The 16,766-nt window shown below is 51.9% G+C and overlaps 1 protein-coding gene across 1 annotated transcript in view; it reads right to left on the bottom strand.

Annotated features, from left to right (window-relative positions):
• The window catches only part of SDK1 (sidekick cell adhesion molecule 1), a 965,381-nt gene that overhangs the window by 35,234 nt on the left and 913,381 nt on the right, over positions 1 to 16,766 (bottom strand). Inside the window, exons 39-40 of the mRNA XM_030795976.1 lie at positions 8,573 to 8,734; positions 7,485 to 7,610 (exon numbers count right to left, since the gene is read on the bottom strand). Coding sequence (XP_030651836.1) covers positions 7,485 to 7,610; positions 8,573 to 8,734 — 288 coding nt within the window. The remainder of the gene's footprint in view (positions 1 to 7,484; positions 7,611 to 8,572; positions 8,735 to 16,766) is intronic.

The raw sequence follows: 16,766 nt of genomic DNA, 5'->3' as shown, positions 1-16,766 counted from the left end.
ACGAGCTGTGTTGCCATCATAGGAAAAGCAAGGGCTGGGCGCAGTGGCTCCCACATGTAATCCCAGCACTTTGGGAGACTGAGGTAGACAGATCACGAGGTCAGGAGTTCAAGACCAGCCTGATCAACATGGTGAAATCCCGTCTCTACTAAAAATACAAAAATTAACTGGGTATGGTGGCATGCTCCTGTAATCCCAGCTACTCAGGAGGCCGAGGCAGGAGAATCGCTTTATCCTGGGAGGTGGATGTTGCAGTGAGCTGAGATTGCACCACTGCACTCCAGCCTGGGCAACAGAGCGAGACTCTGTTTCAAAAAGAAAAAAGAAAAGCAATGCCCAGCTGGAAGAAGACAGTCATGACCCCTAAAAAGCCACATCCCCAGATCACTGATCCCCCAAAATGACTAATGCAGGCATCAAGTCCCCTGCTGAGGCCCAGGCTTTGAACTTCCTGTGGGTAATGTCCACCTCTGGGCTGGACCTGCCACTTCATGTCTGTGGAAGGAGGAGGTGCCCGCACAGTGGCGTGACTGCAAATCACACCTATCTATCGTACTTGGTCTTTCCTTCCTGGCTGCCCGAAAGAGCACCTTCCTGGACTCTTGTTACTGAAACATCACTGGAGAAATACCACTAAGAAAGCGGGAAGCCACTGAGAAAGGGACTTTGCAAAATATTCCTAAAGAAGCCACACTGTCACCACAACCTCCAATCCTATCCACCTCAGAAGGAAGGCTGAGTGGGAAAAAGCAAGAGCCAGTTCAGCTTCCCATTGAGGTGGCTTTTCTTTAAAGAATATAAACTATGTATCTTCATTTTTTACAGTGTGATTTGTCCACTTAAACAAGGGAAGTAAGTGGCTAATATTGAAGATCCTTGAAAAAAGAAATCTTTTCTGTATAAATAGGTTCTGCTATCCATCCATGCTTGTCTCCAGTTGACAGAATGAGTCAGCTGTTAGCTTCTGGTGCCAGCATCTCCCCCCGCCCACGCGGTAGGAGGCACATCTGTTCCCAGACAATGTCCTAATACACCCAGAAACATGATCACCTCTTTTCTGAATTGAGCTGGAGCCCAGCGCAGCACGTCCAAGGGTCTGCACTCAATTTATCCCTCCAATGCCCAGAACGGAGCTGTGTGCTGCAGGTATTAGGGCTGACGTCATGCCAATACAAAAGTTTGATTTCATGGACAATTAAACAGGGTCTCCATGCTGAATGAAACTGTCATTCACTGCCTGAGATTTCTGGTTCCACGCACTCACACAACCAACCACTTGACTGTCAGCCTGCAGCTCAGAGCAAATGCAAGCCTGTCACTTGTTTATTTCTTAAATACTGCCATTTCTCTTTGTATAAATGGTCAATCCAGGTTAGAAATTTTACTGAAGCAGGTGGGGCCTAAACGCGAGGCTAAATACATCTGATTTTAAAAAAAGACAGTTACCTTCCGTCAGATCCTCATTCTAGGTAGGAGGCAAAATGCACTGCATGTTAAGATGAGGAAGAAAGACAGCCTGTGTTGCAGGCTGACCCCAGGAAGGAGTGGGAAGCCAGGCTGACAAGCTGTCAGAAACGCGCTTATGAGAAAGACAAGCAGCACATGAGGGGACCGGGCACCATCAGAGCCATGGCAGCAGCCCCTCTTGCTGAACCTGCTGACTTGGAACTTCTATGGATGCCAAACCTTCAGAGAAATACTGATTTTCTTCCTTATTCACTTGAAAACTCCCGTTGCCAAAGACTGAAATTGAACAAAATCAATGGGGAGGGAACTGGGAAGCCCCCAGGGGACTACCAGTGGACAGTGGTCCAGGCCTCTGGCTGGGGGGTGTCCCCGTCAGGCACGGGACCTGTTCTCCAGCCACCAGCCCTCGTCTCTGGGCTACACACATTATTTAAGAAAAAAGAAAAAAAAACCCAATACAATATCTGCCTGCATTGGGTACTTTCTAAATATGTATTTCATGGCTGCTTTGGAGAGGAAAATATATTTATAGTTCCTTTAGTGTCATTCCAGTCTATTGTGTAAATATGTAAATTAGGCTTCATGATCTACCCAGTAAAATGCCTTAGAATAATCTGTGTAAATAAATCATCTGCATATGCCCAGTGCATAGTTTCCAGTGCCTTCCAGGGAGTTTTGCAACACGGATTTGGAGGAAACTTACGCACAGCCAGAGAAAGGAACGTGTGGGCCAGGCCGTGCTGGTGGAAGCTGGTGGCGGTGTCCTTGGGCTCACACTCATGGAGTGCCCTCTCCAGGAATAAGAGGAGATCTGTGCTCTAGCCTGGTGCTAATTTCATTAGCTGCTGTTCATTTCTGTGTTTCCACATGGCCACAGCAACAGGGGCTATGCAGTAGAATGTGCAGGGGTGGAGGGAAGGATGGGGATGGGAGGGCAGGACGCTCCACTGCCATCTGCCCGGGCTGCCCAGGCCCGCTGGCTGCCCTCTCCAAAGCAACAAAGCTGATGAGTGTCTTGTCTCCCAGGGGCAAGGTAGAGACTCAGCTGGATACAGACATCAGGCCGAGCCGACCACCTGGGACAGAGGGGCTGCCTGGCACCGAGTGCCCGTCTCCCAGATATTCAGCGGTGAGGGCCCCTGTGTGGCCCCTCATGATACAAAACGGGGCCCATTCATTGCACCTGGAGCAAACCACACCCCGCCTGGAGAACGTCTTGCCAGGGAGCTTTGGTGGGAAAATGAGATGATACAGCATTTAATGTTTTGTGTAATGAGGCCTGTAATGGATGACAGCTGAGATCCAAAGCCCTCAGGTACCGGCAAGGTGTTTAAATATTGACAATCCATAAAGTGTTTCATTTGCCTGAGCTGCTGCTGGCCTTAGTCACAGAAGGGAGGGGGTGTCTTTCTCAACTTCCCATGAAAGAACATAGGTCCCGTGGCCCGCTTGGGTTCCCTTCACGATCCGAAAGGGGAGATCGTTGGCGACCTGCTTTCGAATGTTGAGCAGCCAAGCAGAAGTAAGTGCAGGATCTTCAGCCCTTGCCGAAAAAGCCGGCGTCTTCTTGGTAAGTCTGTTGTCATGTCTTGGTCCCCTGTGGGTCGGTTTCCACACTCTGGCCCCAACCCTGCTGAGCTCAGACTCAGGTGACTTCAGAAGCTTCTCCATGTTAGGCAAGCCCCTCTGAGGCGTGGGCCCAGTATGAAGCCCTCACCGACACGCCAATGACTTCTAATCCGCACTTCCTGCCAGGCTCCCTGGGCTGCACCAGTAACCAACAGGTGTCCTGTTCCCTTCGTGCAGCAGGCGGAGCAGCATATGAGAACCTGAGGAGAAAGTCAAGGGCTCCTTCGGCAAGCCTGAGAACCAGCGCCTTATCGCTGCCTGGAAAATGCCAAGATGTGTTCACAGCGTTAAGAGGCTAAGCCCAGGCACCTGCGTCTGGCTGGTGCTGCCCCATCCCACAGGCTGCTCTCCCACACAAGAGTGCTCAAAGACACATTGGTGTGCTTGTCTGAGCAGGCTGGGGAGGACGGACACCGTGGCTTTTTAAATGATTACTTTACGGTGAACATACCATTTTGAGGTAGCTGAAGAGTCCCAAGAGGTTGTAAGAAACAACGGAGGGCAAGTCTGTGCATCCTTTACCCAATGTCCCCCAGTGGTAACATCCTGCAAAACTGTGCTGCAGTCTCACAACGGGGACATGGGCAGGGATGCGGTCGAGATCCAGAAGGCCTCCTTCTGTGACCCTGTGATAGCCACCAGTCCGCTGGGATCCTTAATCTGTAGTTGGGGGGGCAGGCGTTCAGGGAGGAGGAAGTTTCGTAGCCAGGCCCTTCTGTGGTTTTCTGGTGTGGGTGTCTTTTGTTTTTGAGACAGAGTCTCACTCTGTGGCCCAGGCTGGAGTGCAGTGGTGCCATCTCAGCTCACTGCAACCTCTGCCTTCTGGGTTCAAGCAATTCTCCTGCCTCAGCTTCCTGAGTAGCTGGGTCCATAGGTGCGTGCCACCACACCTGGCTAATTTTTTTCTATTTGTAGTAGAGTCTGGGTTTCACCATGTTGGTCAGACTGGTCTTGAACTCCTGACCTCAAGTGATCTGCCCACCTCGGCCTCCCAAAGTGCTGGGATTACAGGCGTCTTAATCGGCTCTCGGCACCATGGGTCCCTGTGGCGATCTGTTGGCTCAAGGACACTTTCTCAGAATGGTTGTAGATACATAAAGTAAAATTGAAAAGGAAACCAATTCTACTGGTGATATGGTTTGGCTCTGTGTCCCCACCCAAATCTCATGTTGAATTGTCATCCCTGGTGTTGAGGGAGGGGCCTGGTGGGAAGTGCTTGGATCACGGGGGTGGGTTTCTCATGAATGGTTTTAGGACCACCCCTTTGGTGCTGTTCTCACAATAGGGAGTGAGATCTCATAAGACCTGGTTGTTTAAAAGTGTGTGGCACCCCCCCACTCACTCTCTTCCTCCTGCCCCAGCCATGTGGCGTGCCGGCTCCCTGTTGGCTTTCTGCCATGATTGGAAGCTTCCTGGGGCCTCCCCAGAAGCAAAGCCACCATGCTTCCTGTACGGCCCAGAAGAAAAGCCACCATGCTTCCTGTACAGCCTGCAGAACCGTGAGCCAACTAAACTTTTTTTCTTTATAAATCACTCAGTCTCAGACATTTCTTTATGGCAAGTGAGAACGGAGTCACACAACTAGTAATGCCTACAATCACCTAGAGGCACCTGCAGGTTCCTGGGAACCCGTGTCTCCAGGTAATGCTGGAGGCATGGATTATGGGTGGTTTTCTTTGCACTAACTTGTTTAGCGACGTGGTTCCTTGGAAGACACATGAAGAGCTGGGTTTAGGTGACCTGCAGCCACCCTTATCCCAGCGCAACTCAAAAGTCTACGCTTCATAGACTCATTAGCCAACAAGGCCCAGCAGAGAGTCTACAAATGACTGTGATTTCAATGTAAGGACACATCTAAACAGCATCGTGAAATATCTGCAATGGCTGGGAAGTCATACGAAAGTATTGCTGGAAGTGTCACAGGTCCTTCTATGAGTTATGTGGTTTCTTAGCTACTATTATGCATTGAATTATGTCCCTGCCCCCCACTGCAAATTCATATCTTGAAGTCCTAACCCCCAATACCTCCCAACGAGCTTATTTGGGAATAGGGCAGTTGCGGAGGTAATTAGTTAGGATGAAGTCCTGCTGGAGTAGGGTGGGTCCCTAGTCTAGTATGACTGGCATCCTCATAAAAGATAAAACTGAGATGCAGATACACATACAGGGAGATCACCATGGGAAGATGAAGGCAGAGATGCGTGAAGCACCTGTCAGCCCCAGATCACCCAGGATGGCTTGTAACCACCAGAAGCTGGGGAAGAAGTTACAGGAAACAGATCCTCCCTCACAGCCTCAGGAGGAGCCCGCCCTGCTGCCACCTTGACTGTGGGCTTCCACCCTCCAGAACTGTGAGATAACCCATGTCTGTTGTGGAGGCTGCCTAGTTTGTGGGACTTTGCTACAGCAGCCCTGGATAACGAATGGGCCTGCATCCATAATTAACGGAAATGCCAAATTCCAGTTAGAGGTCAGTGAAAATAAAATGTGTATTTTCCCCATCCAGGCTCACGGATCTTCTGAATTCCATTTGTGAACGCCTGGATCCTATTTGTTACATCTGTCACTGTGTCAGGACACTCTTTCCCTCCTCCCCCACCAAACTGCTTTTGAAAGATTATTAGTTACAAGTGCCTTCTAGAAACTTTTTTTTTTTGAGACAGAGTCTTGCTCTGTCACCGAGGCTGGAAGAGTTGAGGAAGAAATCGGTGCTCTCCCTGGATATGGGAAGGAAAGTGTCTGAAGTGGTTTCTTAAGTCTGGGCTGCTCCCTGCCACTGGCTCCCTCCCCCTTGGCCTCCACAAAGCCTCAGTTTGGCCCCAGAACCCACACGTCTCAGCTCCTGTCAATCTCCAAAAGTGCTCTTGAATCAAAGTCGTTAGCAAAGGGCCAGCTGGCTGTGTGAGGGGCCATGGGCTTTCACAGGCAGTGACCACAGGAGGCCCCTGCCAAACTCACATCCTTTACCAACTCAGGACCCTCTGTTTCCACAACAGGACAGATGCCCTGCTCAAAAGATACTCTCAGGGTCCCCCCAGGCGAGCATGTCTGGATTTCTGAGTTATTGAGCCAAAGAAATGTTTATGTTGCCTTTGGCTTTTTCACGCTTATGCACTAGGTTTCTCCTTAGAAGTTTCTAGAAGGCGGCTGGGTGCGGTGGCTCAGGCCTGTAATCCCATCACTTTGGGAGGCCGAGGAGGGTAGATCACTTGAGGTCAGGAGTTTGAGACCAGCCTGGCCAACATGGTGAAACCCCCTCTCTACTAAAAATATAAAAATTAGCCAGGCATGATGGCGGGTACCTGTAATCCCAGCTACTCGGGAGGCTGAGGCAGGAGAATTGCTTGAACCCAGGAGGCAGAGGTTGCAGGGAGCTGAGATTGCACCACTGCACTCCAGCCTGGGTGACAGAGACAGACTCCGTCTCAAAAAACAATAATAATAAAATAAAATAAAATAAAAAAGTTTCTAGAAGGCACTTGTAACTAATAATCTTTCAAAAGCAATTTAGTGGGGGGGGAGGGAACAAGTGTCCTGACACAGTGACAGATGTAGCTTTTGGGTCTTTCCTCTTGGTCTAATAGCCTGTTTAAGTATTAGACTAAAGCAGTTCCTAGCACCGTGGTCAATCTGGCAGGCGGGGTTTGATGGTTTGCTTCCTGAATAGCGTCCCTGACACATCACATATTTTCATGCTCAGATGTTCACGATTAACTGTGCAACCATCTGAAGGTCATATTGGAGCTGTTCCGTCCTTTCTGTCTTAGGTGATACCCTCTAGCTCCAAGCAGTCATATCCGACGCACCCGATCAGAAACTCATTTCCCAATAATGCCCATCCTTAGTTATTAAAGGCAAATGGAAGGAAGGGTGAAAAAAACTATTTCGGTGAATAGGGCTGGAAATGGATCTTAGACCTCATTTTCGGAAGCCTAAAAAATGAAGCAAACGATGTGTCAGTTTCACTATTAATAAAAATCTTCGTATTATCAGAAACAAGCCCGATGCTTTCCATCTTGGCTGCAAACATTTAGAACCCTGACATGAGTCCCTGAAAACATTCATGGATGAATTCGAAAATGCCTTTTAGTGTCCCTAAGTTCTCATTCACCTGTTTCTAGGAATAACCATTATCATCCTAAGTAAGTGTCCTGGGGCTAAAACATCCCAAAGCATATGCCCTTAAGGTGAACGGCACAGTTGTGACAATGAAGGCTGGGAGGAGCTGAGTGAGCCCTGAACGTCTTCTTTCACCAAAACCACCCTCTTGATCTCAGCTTTGTTGGGGGAAAATGCTGAAAGAGAGAGTGATGGAAGCCCCTGACACAGTCTTAGAAGTATCGCCGTCAGCTGGGCTGAGACCCCGTTTGTGGGGCCCGCCACCCTACCTGAGGGCCGGGCCTCGATCACGTAGCCCGTGGTGGGTGTGTCGCCAGAGTGTCCCTCAGTCCACTGCAGCGTCAGTTCAGAGGCGGACTTGGTGACCAGGACATCTCTAGGCGAGCCCGGGGATCCTGCGGGATAAAGAAGAAAAGAGAGGTGAGGCATCAGCCCTGGGGGGCTCACATCCCACCCCGTGAGATTTCACAGTGGGGGTCAGACCGGTTGAGGCTGCAGAGTGTCTGGGCAGGTAACTTAACCTCACACAGCCACGGTTTTTCATCTTAAAAACAGGGAGGCAAGGCCAGGCGTGGTGGCTCATGCCTGTAAGCCACTTTGGGAGGCTGAGATAGGTGGATCGCTTGAGCCCAGGAGTTTGAGACCAGCCTGGGCAACATTGCAAAAACTTGTCTCTACAAAATACAAAAAAAGTAGTCAGGTGTGGTGGCTCACACCTGTAGCCCAGCTACTCAGGAGGGTGAGGTGGGGGGATCGCTTGAGACCGGGGAGGTGGAGGCTGCAGTGAGCTATGATCGTGCCGCTGCACTCCAGCTTGGGTGACAGAGTGAGACCCTGTCTCAAAAAAACAACAACAAAAAAACCTGAAGAGGGCCTGAAAGAGCTGGCGCGCGCAGGGCACCCTGCACTGTGCCCGGGACTAAGCTGCACTCCCTGAATGCCGGTTCTGCAGCCCATGCCTTCCTGTCTTTAAACAAAGGGCAGAACAGTTGGATAAGTGGGAACTTACATGCTTCTTCCCCATGACCTGGACAACTTTAAAATTTTCTGATTTATTTCAAATGCCAAATTCAATTATTTTCCTCTTAAGATTTCTCCCCCCCAAAAAAAACCAACTAAAACTTTACATGCTTAATATTTAAGAATGTGCTCATGGATGTAACAAGTCCACCTGCAAAGTCCATGTTGACACATGCTTTTGAAGACGTCCATGTTGCCCAGACATCCCCGAGTTGATGCCAGCTCTCGGCCACCAACATCGCCTTGCTGAGCATGTAGACGGATCTCAGCTCAGTGAAGCAGGAGGCTGGAGGCTAAAGTTGCAATTGACATTGTCTGCCCCTGGAGTTCCACTTACCCTCGGCTGGCCCTGCTGTGATATTGGCTTGGAGCTCGGGCCCGTAGGTGATGGTCCGTGCTTGGACACGGAAGAAATAGGTCACTCCCTTGGTGAGGTCCCGCACCTTCAGCCAGCGCTGCCAGTTCCCTCTCACTTCCACGGTCACCACCTTGCTCACCCCTGCAGCCGCCAGAAGCAAAGGAAAGAAAGGGGTTCAGCCTGGAGAAGCAACTGTCCACCATCTGTTCTGTTGCGATAACAAGGAAAGCGGTCCCTGCAGTTTGCTAAGGAAGTATTTCTTACAATTAGGAGGAGTTTACGTGTCAGCACAGATAAGTGTAATTAGAGCTTAAGCTTGATAAGTGGGTGCTGACAAAAAACAACTGTGGCTTACAACACAAAAGGGGGAGGCTGCCATCTCAGGAATGATATGAGGGAGGAGGGGGGGAGGGTGGGGGGAGGAGCCGGCAGGGGGAGCGGGGCGGTCCTGCCAGTCTCCAGGTTGGACACTCCGGGGAACATCCCTTCCCACTTGGCCGTGAGCTGTGCAAAGTCCGGTGTCACTTGTATGGTGACTGCAAGCTTCCTGACATAGTCACGAGGGAAGGGAGTGATAGGGTTTGGCTGTGTCCCCACCCAAATCTCACCCTGAATTGTAATAATCCCCACGTGTCAAGGTGGGGCCTGGGGGAGATAATTGAATCACGAGGGCTGTTTCTACCATTCTGTTCTTGTGGTAGTGAATAAGTCTCATGAGATCTGATGGTTTTATAAATGGGAGGTTCCCCACACATGCTGTCTTGCCTGCCACCATGTAAGACGTGACTTTGCTTCTTCTTTGCCTTCCACTATGATTGTGAGACCTCCCCAGCCATGTGGAACTGTGAGTCCATTAAACCTCTTTCCTTTATAAATTACCCAGTCTCAAGTATGTCTTTATTAGCAGTGTGAGAACAGATTAATACAGGGTGCGTATACAAGACATAGGAAGATACTCCATCTAGTTAGACCCCATGAGGAGGCTACAGCCTGCCTGGGTTGGCCAACTTGCGGCCTCCGGGCCTCAAATGAGTCATGAGAACTTCATCTGTGGACTCTGAAGCCAGGATTTAAAAAATTAATTAATTTCACTACAAGTATTGATGCCTCGATTTAGAGGATGATGGCAACATAGAGACAAACGTCCTCAAACCTATGGGATGTTATAAACAAGTGATCATGCAAAAGTCTTGCTGGTTGTATTACCTAGAAATAGAAAATGGAGATTTCACATTTTGGGGGAGAGAGACGATAAATACTGAAAATTACACATATGCAGCATTTTCCAGAAGGAAAAATCAAGTTCTTTGGTTAAACAAGTTTGAAAATGATGCATTTAAAAAAATTAAAAGTTAGATAAGTTCTCAACTGCTGGACTTCTCAGAACTTTCAATAGATTAATCTCCACCATGCAGCTCTTGGAGGAGGATATCAAGATATGGTACTTCCAGGATGGACCGATTGGCAGAGCTCATTTTCCAAGAAGCATCCTTGAGAAGAGCTGCCCTTGGTGAGTGGCACCCACCGTCCTGAGTCCACCTGCCCAGCTCTGCCCTCCTGCTGTCAGCCCTGAGAAACGGCTGTCCTTGGTACGGGAGGGTCGTGCACTGCTAGTCAGCTCCTGGAATGCCCCAGTCATCTCCACTTCAGAAAAGAACAAAGTGCCTTCCTACTACAAAACAGGTCCATCTTTCAAAGCCATCAAAGCAAATTTCTCTTATCCTAAAAATCTCCAACATACCTTCTAGCTGGTTCAATGTTTTCATATTATGCCTTTTGTCAAACATGTATTCAGCTAAATCATTTTCTTCCAAATAATTTCAGAGCAATTTTGGGTATTTTTTTTTTTTTTTTTTTGAGATGGAGTCTTGCTCTGTCATCCAGGCTGGAGTGCAGTGGTGCGATCCCAGCTCACTGCAACCTCCGCCTTCTGAGTTTAAGCGATTCTCCTGCCTTAGCCTCATGAGTAGCTGGGATTACAGGTGCATGCCACCATGCTTGGCTAATTTTTGTTATTTTTAGTTTCACCATGTTGGCCAGGCTGGTCTTGAACTCCTGACCTCAAGTGATCCGCTCACCTCGGCCTCCCAACGTGCTGGGATTACAGGCATGAGCCACCGTGCCCGGGGCCAATTTTGGCTACTTTTGAGTGACCTCCCGAATCTGGGTTTTCCTGTAGAGGAATGGGGCATGTGTGCCCAGAGCCTGACCCTGACCTTCCATTGCTGAGAGGTGATAAGGATGGCAGTTTGTGCACACAGTGACTGTCATCAACACACAAACTGGGTCCTGTCCAATGTAAAGTGATTTTAGAGAGCAACTTTTTTTTTTTCATTGTTAAAAATGCCTTCCTTCTCCCTGGAGCAAAAACAAACCCAGGTACAGATTTTGTAAATTCTATCCCAACAGGAGGCAGAGCCAGCCCGGACTTCTCCCCATCTCAGGTGTGTCAGAATTTTATGTATTTAATCAATTTTTAAACCATGTCCCGCACTACAAAGCCTCAGGGTACAATCCCATAAACCATCACCATTTAAAACATTTTAAAAAACATAAAACTAGCTCTGCCATAAAATCGGATTCCCAAGCACATGGCTGAATGCTCAAGTGGCCTGGTGCTCCAGGTGGCCTGGCGCTCAGGGTGGTGTGGTGCTCTGGGTGGCCTGGCACTCTGGTGGCCTAGTGCTCTAGGTGACCTGGCACTCTAGGTGTTATGCTGCTCCAGGTGACCTGGTGCTCTAGGTAGCCTGGTGCTCAGGGTGGCCTGGTGCTCCAAGTGGTGTGGCGTTCCAGTGGCCTGGTGCTCCAGGTGGTGTGGCACTCTGGGTGATGCAGTGCTCTGGGTGGTGTGATGCTCCAGATGGCCTGGTGCTCTGGGTGGGGTGGTGCTCCGGGTGGGGTGGTGCTCCGGGTGGCCTGGTGCTCCGGGTAGTGTGGTGCTCTGGGTGGTGTGGTGTGGTGCTCCGGGTGGCGTGGTGCTCCAGGTTGCCTAGTGCTCCGGGTGGGGTGATGCTCCAGGTGGCGTGGTGCTCTGGGTGGCCTGGTGCTCCGGGTGGCCTGGTGCTCTGGGTGGCTTGGTGCTCCAGGTGGGGTGGTGCTCCGGGTGGCCTGGTGCTCCGGGTGGCATGGTGCTCCGGGTGGCCTGGTGCTCCAGGTGGGGTGGTGCTCCGGGTGGGGTGGTGCTCCGGGTGGCGTGGTTCTCCGGGTGGTGTGGTGCGGTGCTGCGGGTGGCCTGGTGCTCCGGGTGAGGTGATGCTCCGGGTGAGGTGGTGCTCCGGGTGGCCTGGTGCTCCGGGTGGGGTGGTGCTCCAGGTGTTGTGGTGCTCTGGGTGGCCTGGTGCTCCGGTGGTGTGGTGCTCCAGGTGGTGTGGTGCTCCAGGTGGTATGGTGCTCCAGGTGGTGGTGCTCCAGGTGGTGTAGTGCTCCGGGTGGTGTGGTGCTTCAGGCAGTGTGGTGCTCCAGATGGCCTGGTGCTCTGGGTGGTGTGGTGCTCCAGGTGGCCTGGTGCTCCGGGTGGCCTGGTGCTCCGGGTGGTGTGGTGCTCCAGGTGGCCTGGTGCTGCAGGTGGTGTGATGCTCCAGGGGGTGTGGTGCTCCAGGGGGTGTGGTGCTCCAGGTGGTGTGGTGCTCCAGGTGGTGTGGTGCTCCGGGTGGCCTGGTGCTCCAGGTGGTGTGGTGCTCCGGGTGGGGTGGTGCACCAGGTGGCCTGGTGCTCTGGACAATGTGATGCCCCAGGGGTTCCAGGCGTGTTCCCTAGAGTGACGGGGATGGCCAGGGATGGCCCTGGGCTCTGCCCAGCACACAGGATGAGCCATGACTGTGTGCCCAGTGGAGTGACTAGAGGAGCTGCCCATACTGGGTAAATGCTGTACCCTCTACTTCCCTTGGCCGGACTGGTCAATGCCCAGCCAGGAGTTTGCAGATGTCTGCCCCAGGCACAGCCCTGATTCTGGGTAAGGAGGTGTGGAAAGAGGTCAGAAGACCCTACAGAGCCCCTACCAGGTGAGATCACTGTTTACTTTGTAACTATCTTTACTACATTTTAAAATATTTTGTCCTCACAATATACTTCAAGTAGGTAGCAATTCACACACACACACACACACACACACACAAATATAAACATATGGATCATTTCGTGGCAGTCTTTATAAGAGAACCACCATGACCACATGACCACAGCAAGTGAATATAATTCCAGCCCAAATCAAGGACGCCTGATGTTTCACTGCATTTGTAACCATTTCTCTGGGACACACACAGACTCCATGAGCAAAATACTGAAAGTCACGTGGAGGCCCAGTTACCGCCTTTGTGGCTCCCCACTGGGAATCGTGATGCAATAGTGAAGGGGTGAGGGTCTGGATTTTTCGGAGTCCCCCATGCAGGCACAGCTGTCTCCTGGGGGCCTCTGGGAGGAGCAGACAGGAGTGCAGCCCCTCCGGGTGAGAGCAGGAGCAGCGGCCGTGGGGTGAGGCTGGTCCGGGTGTGGAGGTGCAGGGCAGCGAGGGCTGGATGGTGTGACCTCCACAGGGCGCAAGAAGCTGCTTTGCTTTTTCCCAGTCATTGCCTTCTGTTCAACCACCCTGCCCTTGGCCACACTCCATCATGTGGCACTGTGGTCCTTTCCGGGCTATCCCGGCATCCTCCCACATTCAACAGAGTTCACCTCCTCCCTTCCCCAGCCCCAGCAGGCCGAGACACTCAGAAATGCCTGCAGGCAGAGAGCAGCCGCCAGGATGAGGGCTTCCTGAACCACATTCCTGCCAAGGCCAATTGTGAAATCTGCAGTCAGCTGGGAGGAAGAGAGAATGCAGGAACGGGGATGGGAGTGGTCTGAAGCCCACTGCTTGCTCCCTGTGTGAGGCTGGGTAGGGCATGTGATCTCTGCGGAGTCCTCAGTTTCTCCCTCTGCTCTGAGGTTGGCAGTGCTTACCTCATAGGACCACAGTAAGGAGTGGAGCGAGGTGGATGAGTGGGAGTGCCCAGCCGATAGTCAGGACCCCAACTCTGACTATTGTCTAAGAATGCATCAAGTAATAGGTGCTCCATGATCAACATGGACTCCTCACCTGCTGTACCTCTCTCATGCATGGCTGTGAACCAAACCACTCCAAAACCAAGTGGCTCAAAACCACCACCACCAAACCAGCTCCTGTACCGCAGAGCAGTCCTTTGGCCAGGCTGGCCTGCACTGGACTCAGCATGTCTGCGGTCACACGGTGAGTCTCACTGGGGGTTGGCTGGCCCAGGTGGCCCTTCTCCCATGCTGGGCCGTGGGTGGCTGTCACCCCACAGGCCAGCCCAGGTGTGTTCACATGGTGGCTGGGTTCCAAGGGCAGCAGGAGGACCAGGGTGCCTCCCACGTGCAAACGCTTTTGAATCCGCTTGCCTCATGACAGCTATTGTCCCGCTGGCTAAAGCCAGTCCCGTGGCCCAGTGCAGAGTCAGTGTAGGGTGACTCCGCCCAAGGCCTGGACTCAGAAAGGAGCGATGGGCCCCTCCGCCTCTGCCACCTCCACGTTCACCACCCACCAATTGGAGATCTTCATTAGATGCCACTGCTCTGGCCCCCCGATGAGATATAAGCTGACTCAGTGAGTCTGAGCTGCCATCCTCTCTTGATCCACGTTCTTCTTTTGGTGTATGTGGCTGTGGGATGTGGCTCGTCGGACAGGCCTGGGGTTAGTGTCTCGGTGAGCCAGGGTTCTGGCCAATACCATCAGGGGAGGCAGGCGAGCACCAGGGTCCCAAGGCTCTGCTGGCATTCGTGGTGAGGAGGGCCTTCCCCAGGCAGCCATGAGGTCCACCAGAGTGGCACTGGGGGGGGGGAGGGGGCAGGGTTGCTGAGTCCTGCCCGAGGGAGAAGCCAGAAGGGGTCTGGAACCTATAGCCAGACTCAGGCTCATCCCGGCTGGAGCCGGACCACGGCTGATGGTGCCTGCAGCCTGACGGTGTTGTGGCGGGAAAGACCCCGGCGGGGGCCCCATAGCTTAGTCAGAGCCAGGTGTCATGTCTAGGGGCAGCTCTATAAGGCCATTGGATAGGGGCTGGATGCCTCATGTCACCAGCACCACTGGGCAGCCCCCACCTGGATCCGCTGCTTGACTGATGTGCAGGAATCGGAAGTCTGGAACGTGCCCAAGCCCCCAGCAAGCCCACACGTGGGGGGTCTGCATGGCTTGTTCTTCCTGACACCCAGGGAGGCCTGATGAAGCTGTTTCTGCTGAGTTCCTGGCCGCCCCTCAGCCTGCAGAGCCAAGGAGGGAGCTGCGAAGAAAGACAGTGCCCGCTCCCCTCTCACTCTCATCTCAGAGCACACTGCCTTGGTTGCAAAGCCAGGAAAATCCAAGCTGAAGGAACCAGCCCTTCGCAACAGACAAAAGAGACAAGGCTGGTGACGGACGGTCTTGTTATTTGTGAAAAGAGGCGAAAACCGTTGTGACTAAAGTGACTCCACCTGTTGTCATCCAGGGGCGAGACAGGCCCCATACTCGGCTGTGCAGCCAGTGATTTGTCTAGAATATAAAACGCTTTAGCGAATCCTCCTCCAGCCCCATCTCTGAAGTTCACCTTCACATTTACTTTCAGAAACACAAGGGCTCCAGATGCTTTCTGGCCATCATGGAGCAATTTAGGCCTTGGCTCTGGACTCAGAACACCTGGGTTCAAATCCCAACCCTCTTCATCATTTTCAAAACGCAGGCCTTGGGCAAATGTCTTCGTGGCTCTGAGCCCAATCTCTCTGTCTGCGGGAGGAGAAGCAAAGCTGCAGCCACAGTGTAGAGCTGTTCTGAGGATTTGGAGATAGTGGATATTAAGTGCTTAGCACAGTGCCCGATTCGAGCTCAACAAACATCACTTATCACTGTGATTATACCTGGGGGGTGCCTGTGTATAGCGAGAACACAGAACGCCCGTGTGAGCAGGACGTGCTGAAAGGATTGTCTAAAAATCTTCCGAATGCTTTGAGTTTCCCAGTGATGCGAAAACTGTCATGAAACGAACAAGAAACGCCAACACTGGAAACACAAGGGAAGTCAGGTGCGCAGGGTCTTGTTTCTGGGAGACTGGGCTGAGGGGAAGGTTTGGTAGAAGCCAGAAGCAATTCTAGGGGAGTGAAAGTGCAGAGAGAAGAGGACCCAACACATCGAGGCCCCTGTGCGGCACTTCCGACTTGGTAATGACCCATGGAATGGCCTTGCCTGGAATGAAGTACTTTTTTTTTTTTTTTGAGACAGAATCTCGCTCTGTCACCAGGCTGGAGTGCAGTGGCGCAATCTGGACTCACTGCAGCCTCCACCTCCCGAGTTCAAGCCATTCTCCTGCCTCGGCCTCCTGAGTAACTGGGACTACAGGTGCACGCCACCATGCCCAGCTAATTTTTGTTTTCTTTTTCTTTTCTTTTTTTTTTTTTTTTGAGACAGAGTCTCGCTCTGTCGCCCAGGTTGGAGTGCAGTGGCGTGATCTCGGCTCACTGCAACCTCCGCCTCCCAGGATTAAGCAATTCTCTGCCTCAGCCTCTGGAGTAGCTGGGATTACAGGTGCCCGCCACCCACCACGCCCAGCTAATTTTTGGTATTTTTAGTAGAGATGGGGTTTCACCATCTTGGCCAGGCTACTCTTGAACTCCTGACCTGGTGATCCACCCACCTCGGCTTCCCAAAGTGCTGGGATTACAGGCGTGAGCCCCCGCGCCCGGCCCATGAAGTACTTTGTCACAAGACTCAGAGCAACAGCCTAGGAGAGAAGCTCAGAGGCACATACCACGGAGTTTCCAGGAAGATTCTGCAAATGCATTAACACAGAAGGCTGGGGAGGAGAACCAGTCACTTATTTGAGGAAGAATGGGAAAACTTGAGCTGTCTTTGATTAGGAAGGACTCGTAGGTCAATCAGAACTATGATGCTTTCACAGTCATTTCTCATTTGAATGGTCCTCGTTGGTTATGACCCTTGAAAAGGCATTTGTAACATAGGCTCATGGAACCCATGTGTGTCTCCAAAATTCTCTACTGTTTCTCCCTGCAGGACAAGCAAGAGCAAATGGCATGCCTGCTTCTGGGCCTCTGCTGTGGGACCTCGAAGGCAGCCTCGTCCAGGCCCCCTGGCTCCCAGGCAGGTGCTCGGTGCTCGGAAGGTCACAACAGATCCCAGCCGCCCCTCGAAGCGGCC

The sequence above is a fragment of the Nomascus leucogenys genome, chromosome 17 (assembly GCF_006542625.1).
Source record: "Nomascus leucogenys isolate Asia chromosome 17, Asia_NLE_v1, whole genome shotgun sequence".
NCBI lineage: Eukaryota > Metazoa > Chordata > Mammalia > Primates > Hylobatidae > Nomascus > Nomascus leucogenys.
This window is presented reverse-complemented; position numbering and strand designations above follow the sequence as displayed.